The sequence below is a fragment of the Felis catus genome, chromosome A2, assembly GCF_018350175.1.
Source record: "Felis catus isolate Fca126 chromosome A2, F.catus_Fca126_mat1.0, whole genome shotgun sequence".
NCBI classification, from domain to species: Eukaryota; Metazoa; Chordata; class Mammalia; order Carnivora; family Felidae; genus Felis; species Felis catus.
The window spans coordinates 58,553,734-58,562,141 of NC_058369.1; the positions used below are offsets into that span (position 1 = coordinate 58,553,734).

The 8,408-nt window shown below is 53.2% G+C and overlaps 1 protein-coding gene across 2 annotated transcripts in view; it reads right to left on the reverse strand.

Moving 5' to 3' along the window:
* PODXL2 (podocalyxin like 2) overlaps positions 1 to 8,107 on the reverse strand; it is a 39,934-nt gene extending 31,827 nt beyond the window's left edge. For both annotated transcript variants that reach the window (XM_023250087.2, XM_045052043.1), the window contains exons 1-2: positions 7,977 to 8,107; positions 2,056 to 2,334 (exon numbers count right to left, since the gene is read on the reverse strand). In XM_023250087.2, the coding sequence (XP_023105855.2) occupies positions 2,056 to 2,334; positions 7,977 to 8,046 (349 nt within the window). In that variant the 5' untranslated portion in view covers positions 8,047 to 8,107. The remainder of the gene's footprint in view (positions 1 to 2,055; positions 2,335 to 7,976) is intronic.
* Between the last annotated feature and the right edge of the window lie 301 nt (positions 8,108 to 8,408).

The window sequence follows — 8,408 nt, forward strand, 5'->3', positions numbered from 1 at the left end:
AAAATAAAAAAACAAATTGACCAACATTTCTCAATGACAAAATACAGTTGTGGGAAGGGTCCAAAACACTGGCACTCATTCCACCTTTGGTGGATATGCAAACTGGAAAGACCTTTCTGGAGGCTGATTGGGAAATACTGAACAAAAGCCTGTGGAAAGATTCCCATCCTTTGTGTCAGACACGCTCCACCCCCTCCAGATCCCCTCTCTATCCTTCTCTACCCCATGAATTACATCAACAGGCCATGTCCTTGCTTCCTGACCAGACTCCTCAACAGAGGCAGGGGAAGAAGGAATGACAGGGCCCCTGGCAGAAGATGGGAGGAGAAGGGGTGGGTTATTTACTTTCCCGGTTTCACCCCTGCTGGGTCACTGCTCTTGTCAGGATTACTTGCTCTCCACCACACTCTATCTATCCCTCCTGGCTCCTTTCATCCATCCCTCCCTCTGTCCCTTAGGGTGTACGGGCGCTGAGTGCCCCACTGCCACTAGCCCTGGGTTCTTGTTGCTGGCCTATCCCTTGCCCACACCTTTCTAAGTCCCTTGTTCTATAAGTAAACCCTCCCTGGATTATCTCAGTTTGACTGTGTCTTCTATTTCTCCGTGGGATGCTGATACATCCCACCCAGGAAATACATCTTTACACCTAGCAATTTTATTCTAGAAATGTATTATGAGGAAATAATCAAAAAACTGCAAAAACATATAATAATAGTGTTAGCAACATTCAAACTGTTAACAACCTAAATATTCAACGAGAGAGAGCTGGTTTTATATATAAAATGATCCACATGATGAAATACTGTGTAGTCATTAAAAACCAGGTTAAAAAGGAATACTTAATGATGTGGAAATACACTTGTGAAATATTTTAAGTGAAAACGGGATTCCAATGTGGCACATAAAAGTGGCTACAAGGTTGTATCCCAAAGTATTAATAGTCATTCTCTTTGAGTTGTGAGGTCATGGATGAATTATTATTTTCTTCTTTGCAGTTGTCATGTTTTCTACCATCTCTGTGTATTCTTTTTATAATTAGAGAACATAAATCCAAAATACTATATACTCTGAAAAGAAAGATTAGGACTAAATTCTGCAACACCCCCCCCCCCCCCCCGGCCATGTGCATGCACACACACACACTGCCAGGGCAACATTTAAAAACTGGCTTCTGCTGGGTGCCTGGGTGGCCCAGCCAGTTAAACGTCTGACTCCTGATTTCAGCTCAGGTCATGATCTCCTGGTTTATGGGCTCGAGCCCCATGCCGGGCTCCACGCTGACAGCATAGAGCCTGCTTGGGTTGCCCCCTTTCCTCTCTGCTCCTCCACCACTCATTCTCTCTCTCTCAAAATGAATAAACTTAAGAAACAAAAAAAGAAAGAAAAAAGGAATGGGCACAGCTGCCAAAGCCACAAGCATGAAGACACACATCTGTATCCAGTCCCTAACTGCAGACATTCCTGCTCGCTGCCAGGCCTCAGGCTCGCTTTGGCCCACACGCGGTCATCAGCCATGCTCTATAAACCCCAGAAACAGCTCTGGTGCATGACTGAGAGAAAGGCAGTTACAGTGCCTTGATCAAGGGTCCGAGAGACCGCAGGAAGGGCGCGGGAACCTTCGACAGAGATGATACAGCACAGCAGGGCAACAAACAAAACCCTAGACCTTGGAAAGACCTAGGCTTGGACCATGACTGAGCATACGAACAGGTGCACGACCTTAGGCATGCTTTTAGCTCCTCTGAGCCGCAGTTCTCTCATGTCTAAATGGGGAGGAGGTTTCGCTCACGGGCTGTAAGCGTTCTAGAGTTATGTGAACACGGAACATGGGCTCCCTAAAGAGCAGCAAAGGTTAAAAAGAAAAGAGCCTCTTGGATCAGTAAAGCATTCAGAGCCCCAGAGACTGGGCCTCTGTACAGGAGGGCAGCAGCATGGTAAAAGCTGGCGGGAGAGACAAGAGATGTGATTTGAACAAGGAAATGGTCCTCTGGCGTTCTGCCTGACGGCCTCAGTCCCAGCTGCAGTCAGCACATACTCTTAGGTGAGGAAAGCTACCTGCAGTGGGTCCCAGGTCCAGGCTGGAGTCATTCAGCTCCTCCTCTTCTTCCCAGAAGTACTGTGGCGGCTGCAGGATGCGGGACTCTTCACTCTCTTCGCTGGGGAAGCCCGAGCCAGGGGCCCCCAGGCCAGCTCCCAGCCCCATGGCCTCACTGGGTTCCTCCGAGTCCAGCGGCTCCAGGCCCGTGGGTGGCAGGAGGTCCAGCAAGGAGGTGGAGGTGAGGCCCTCGGGGCCAGGCTCATCGGACCCAGCCGCGCATGTGCCCAGGGACGCTCCTGCACAGACACGGAAGCCAGATGGTTGTGAGAGGCCGGAAAGGTCAGACTGGCGAAGGTCACCCTGGAAAGAACCCAGGGGTGGTGGGGGGGGGGACTGCAGAGGGGTAGGGGGGACACTCCTGACACCCAGGGGCTGCCAGGGGCTGCTGTTCTCACTCCACGAAGGCCAAACTGCCCAGCCCTCCCTGTGAAGGGGCAAAGGAGAGACCAAGGGAGGTGGGCAAGAGAGAGTGAGGTTCATCTGGCTCAGCACCCACTGGGCATTTGCTCACTCAAAAACTGCTCCCAGCACCCACCTTCCTCACAACTAGGCTAGGTGCTCAGGGCACAGATGCAGTGAAGGACAGGTCCCTGCTTGTAAGGACTCTGTGTGCACACTGTTCCCCAGGCTTCCATCCTAAGCTGAACAGTTTCCAAAACTGCATTAGGAACGTGATTTGTATTTCAGCAGTACGATCTCCTGAACAGTCTTTAAGAGCCACATGAGATCGCAGTTCAAACTCATGCAGTGTCGATAATAACGTATTTGTTTAGAATCTTGGAGGATCCCTCTTTCCTAACCTATAACACAAATGAACAAACAAAACCCAGTAAATTAAAGGGCATCTTTTCTTCTTCTCTCTCACTCCCACTCACTAAGAACAGGAAGACAGCCCTATTTGCCAGCTTCACAACTAAATTACACAAATATTACTACCTCGCTATATGTCTTCTGGAAAGTTGCTTAAAACCTCTCTGTCTCCTCATCCGAAAATTAAGCAAGGTGGGTGAAATGCCCTCTACATTTTCTGTTCCAAGACTAACGTTCAGTGATGTAGGGAAGAGATACGTCCCGCTACCCCTGTTGTGCACTGGGCCCTGGCTTGAGTAGCTCACGGAAATTTTTTGTGATGTTTTTAATAAAAAATGAGAGCTGGGGCGCCTGGGTGGTGCAGTTGGTTAAGCGTCCAACTTCAGCCAGGTCACGATCTCGCGGTCCGTGAGTTCGAGGCCCGCGTCGGGCTCTGGGCTGATGGCTCAAAGCCTGGATCCTGATTCTGTGTCTCCCTCTCTCTCTGCCCCTCCCCCGTTCATGCTCTGTCTCTCTCTGTCCCAAACAAATAAATAAACGTTGAAAAAAAAATTTTTTTTTTAATAAAAATAAATAAAAATTAAAAAAAAAATGAGAGCTAACACTATTGTGCTAAATGCTTTGCAAGCGTCATCTGAACTTGGATCCTTACAACCACCTTATAAAGCAGTCGCAAGCCCTAAGTTTGGCATCCAGAGCGCAGTGGAGACTGCATGGTATGCACGGTCGCATAGCATGGGACCGTGAATGCAACATTTAGTCATAAGGAAAGCCCTCCGAGTGAACGGGGCTTAACACAGTTAAGAAGTATGCAGGAGAGGGTCAACAGATCCTGAAAGGGAACACAGAAGGATGCCCTGCAGAGAGAGCTTGGGCCAAGCAAGCAGGTTTGCATCCTGGCTTCACTGAGCCACTCTGGGTAAGCTACTTCTCCACCAGGGGCCCCGGTTTCCTCATCTGTAAAGCAAGGACAAAAATTCCACAGCTTCCCAGGAGGCAGGGACCTCAAATGAGGTAAGCTCCCTACAGACCGGGCTCCAACGAACAGGCTGTATTCCATAAATGTAAGTAATATTATCCTACCTACTGGGACATTCTTGGCCAGGAAAAGAGAATATTCGAGAGGCAATGGTCAGTATCTTCAAATATTAAAATACAAGGTTGATGTGAATATGAATAATACAGACCACAGTTATTCTATGAGACTTCAGAGGAAAACTCAGGACTGATGAGTGGAAACCCGGGATGGCACCTAAGCCTCAAAGAGCTTTTAACCAGCAGCAGGTAATGCCTGGGGCCACCTGTGCCCACCACCCAGCTCCTGCTCCCGCTGCCAGCCTCTGCTTCTGAGAAGCGCTCCCCGGCCATTCCCAGACTAGGCCAGGCACCTTCCTCGTACCATAGCCTCTGAACCAATTCCTGCACTTTTCTCACCAAACCATAACAGGCCATCTTACAGCCTCCTTCCCTCACGTGGCGTGGCCCGTGTCTGATTCCACTTGGTCAACCCCACTGAGTGGGACCCCGTGACGCTAAGGTCAGAGAGCTAGTTAATAGAAGAGCTGTAATTAGCCGGTCTCTCCCCTCAAACGTGACCACTGCATGGAAAGCGTAGTCTAAGTTTTACATACGATACCAGCAGGTACGACAGCCCCTTTCTGCAGAGGTGGTACCCCCCAAGACTGGGGGAACCAGATGTGATCAACTTACCCGGAAAAACCTCACACAGTCCATGAAGGAAAAATGTCAATTGATGAGAAACGTTTGCAATAATGACATAAAAATTTCACGGATCCCCAGGGCCCCTGAGCAGCCAATGTCTGAAAAGGCCATTGGCTGAAAATCTTTATCTATATATACCAGCATCTAGCAGGTGTGTGGGGAAAGACGCTTTGTCAGCCTTTATTGAAAGGCGCACACTGGTTTTCTTCAGGAATTCTTGGAATTTTATCTTCCATAAAACCACTGGAGGATCAAATTTGCATTGCCTCTTTGACACCTGAGAGTTGCCTCTCTCAGAGCTGACCCGTGGCATGAAGGGAGCAAAGTCACTCCCTCCTAGGCCTTGGTCCGGCTCTGCAGAGCAGCGTGGACCTTGAGAAAACGAATATGCCCTCTCAAGGAAAGGCTGACCAGCAGTCCCGATGATGTCTCACCTCTGCTGACCGAATACCGCCTAGTCAGTGAAGCTCTCTGCGCAGAGGATGAGGTGAGTTCCTCCATTCTCCAAACCTCTCCCCTCCACCTGTCAGGCAGAGAAGCCACCGTCTCCCTCCACCTTCTCTCCCCCTCTCTCCTCCTCTTCCTTTCCAACCATCTAATAGGAACGAACAGAGATTCTGTTGATCTTGCTGAAAAGCTGTGTGTGAAAAAAGGGATCTGGGTTTTCATCCCTTTTCCAGCACACAGTTCCGTTTTCTTGAAGCTATTTTTCCCCTGCGATGATTATTTTTTCTTTATATAGACCTTGATATGTTCAAAAGCCTTGGCCACGGGTGATTATTTAAGTAATTGCGAGAGGTTACTTATTTTCAAACTTGCCCCCGAAAATAGTAGCTGAGACCTAAGCATTCTCTGTGTAATTGCTTTTGCACTTGATAATTAATCTGCTTTAATTGAAGACTCCATCTGATTTGGAAGTTCAGAATTACACTCTTTGTGTGACTTTCTTTTTTTTCCTCTAGCACCTAAAATGTTCTGTTACTTCATGACTCCCAACAGAGAGAGAGGGAGAGAAAAAGAAGGCACATGAAAAGGATTCGGGGACCAGCCTCAAAGAATTGAAAATCTGACCCAGACTCAGAAAAAGAGGCGAATGAAGCAGGCTTACATCTTAGGGGGTGAAAAAAACAAGGCCTTACTAATCCCCGTGTTTTATCTCCCCTGCAATCTGCTTCTGATCCAAACATCCTTTTCTGATGTCTACCATCAGCTACACCCCCACCCTTTCCCTCATCAGCAGCTTTCAAGTACAGATCTGCCTAAGCCCTTGCCAGACACCAATACGGGGAGCCTCCCAGCAGCACCTGCCACGCGGCCCCCACACCCTTGAGCGTCAGCTACAACAGAAATCGTCTAGCACAATCACCCTGCCACACACGCACATTCCTGTGTGTGTCTGGATGTGTCTGGGAAGCAAAGCTGAAGAGTTCTCAAAGGCTTTCTATAGAAAGGTGTAGAAGAACGAGACGTACTGCTGAACACACACGTCTCCAAAAGGGAGGCGACAACGTACATCACATACATCATGAAGTGTGCACAGGAGGGAGCAGGTGGGAGGCGAGTAGGAGTGGAGCTGCCCATAGTGATCCATGGCCAGCCACAGCTGGGCATGGGCCCTGACCCACCGTGCCTGCCAGCTCTGGTGTGGCTGTCGCACAAAGAAGCAGCAGACTAATCAATATGTAATTTATTTGTTGAATCTCACCTCTTCCAAAGAAGGTTTAAGGTATGCAAACACAGACACGGGTGCGTGTGAGCGTCTGAGACACGATCTGATGGACGCATTTCTGTGCACACCCCCTTTGGTCCTTAGCTATCCCTGGACTGATGGGGGCGAAAAACTACCCTCGCTGACTAACCCTTCCGGGGGCATGCTCGGAGCGGGAGGCCCCTTTCTGCTCCTAGTCATTTTCCCTGGGATCCTGTCACCGTGGGCCATGGCAATGGCCCATCTCACTGCCATGCTTGTTCTCCCTCCTCGGGCAGAGACCCTTTACAGCCTCTCCTTCACTCCCACAGATCCTCGCACGTGCCTGTGTCCTTGTGGGTTAACTGCACGGGAGGTGACTAAGTAGCCAGTGCCCCAGGCAAACTCCCATGTCACACGCACACATGTCAATACGCCTGTGTGTCCCTCAGAAGTGGAGTCAGCCGAGGCTATCTGATAAGTGAGCCCGTACACACATACACACACGTGTGCACACACACTCATTCCAGTACGCCTCTCCACCAACCCCGATTAGCAGTCACCCCTTAATACGTACTCATGGCTGTGTCCGCCACATGGAGAAGGTGTTCGGTCCTGTCCCTATTTGACCCACCCTTGCGGACAGCACTTCTCCCCCACCCCTCATTCAGTGGTGGTGGCCTGTCACATCGGCTGCCACATGCCTGTGCCCACCCGCCATGCACACACCTGAATCCCACGTCTGCCACTCAGAGGCCGTCCAGCAGGTTCTGTCACGGGCACATGCATTTCACACCTGCCCCCCACATTTCACCTGTCATCACCCACACACATCCCAATGCCCTTGCGCACCGCTGAACGGGAACCACATCTCAGAAGGTCTCTCACGCGCACCCCTGCGCGGCAGCAGCGCAGGAGCTATCCAGCAGTGTCGCTGTCACAAGCAGACCTGGTTGCTGTCATACGTGTTTTTGTTTTTGGTTTTTTGGTTTTTTTTTTTTTTTTTTTTTTTTTTGTCAGCTCCTAATAAAGTTGCCCCGCACAGTCTAGACAAGCTTTGACAATGACACACCCCCCCTCCTGTCCGGCAGCACCACACGCGCGTAAACACACCCCCCTCATTGTCGCAGCAGCTGTGTGTACGGCTGTTTGGCACTTTCCCCCTCGCGGCCGCAAGACATCCGCGCCCCACGCCCACTGTGGTGGCCTCACGGACCCTGTAAATGCCGTGTCTCCCTGTGTGGCTGTCGCCCAGCTGGCGGCCAGGGTCCGCCCTCCTCCCGCCTGTGCTCCCACCCTCCCAAGCCCCCCCTCCAACAGAGCCCCCAGAGAGCGCGTGCAGGCGCGCCCTCCATCCACACACTCCTCGTGCCTCCCCTGCGTGCGTGTGTGTGTGTGTGTGTCCACACGCACGCCCCCGCGCCGGGGAACCGCTCTCACACGAGGCACACGCGGTGGCCCCACGCCCCCCCACCCCGCGCCCCGGGAGCGCGCGTGTCGCGGACGGCGTAGCAGCCCAGCCGAGCCCCGCGCTCCCGCGCCTCGCGCTCCGGCCCCTTTGTTGGCTGCCCGGGAGCTGTCCAGCACCGCGGCCCGCCGCCGCCGCCGCCGCCGCCCGCCCCGGCCCCGCCACCGCCCGCCCGCGCGGCGCGCACTCACCCCCGGCCAGCAGCAGCAGCAGCGGCGGCAGCAGCGGCGGCAGCCGGACGGCCCGCAGCAGCCGGCCCATGGTGCAGCCGTCGCCGCCCGCAGCCGCAGCGGCGCGGCGCCTCGGCCGGCGTCAGGGGCCGCGCGGGCGGCGGCGGCGGCGCGCGCCCGCCCCATTGGCCCGCGTGGCCGTCACTCACCCCCGGCCCCGCCCGGCCGCGTGCCGCGGGCGCGCCCCCGCGGAGACGAGGCGGGCGCGCGGGCGGCCGCCCCTCCGCGCGGTCCCCCGGCGCCCGGTCGGCCAATCAGCGCCGCGGGTGCCTGGAGAGGCGGGGCCGCGACCGTGACCTCCCGGAGTCCGGCCTCGCACCTCTAGCCTTCGAGAGCAGAGGCCACCTGCCTGGGGCCCGGTGTCGGAGGAGGGCGCGCCCGCACCACCTAGTC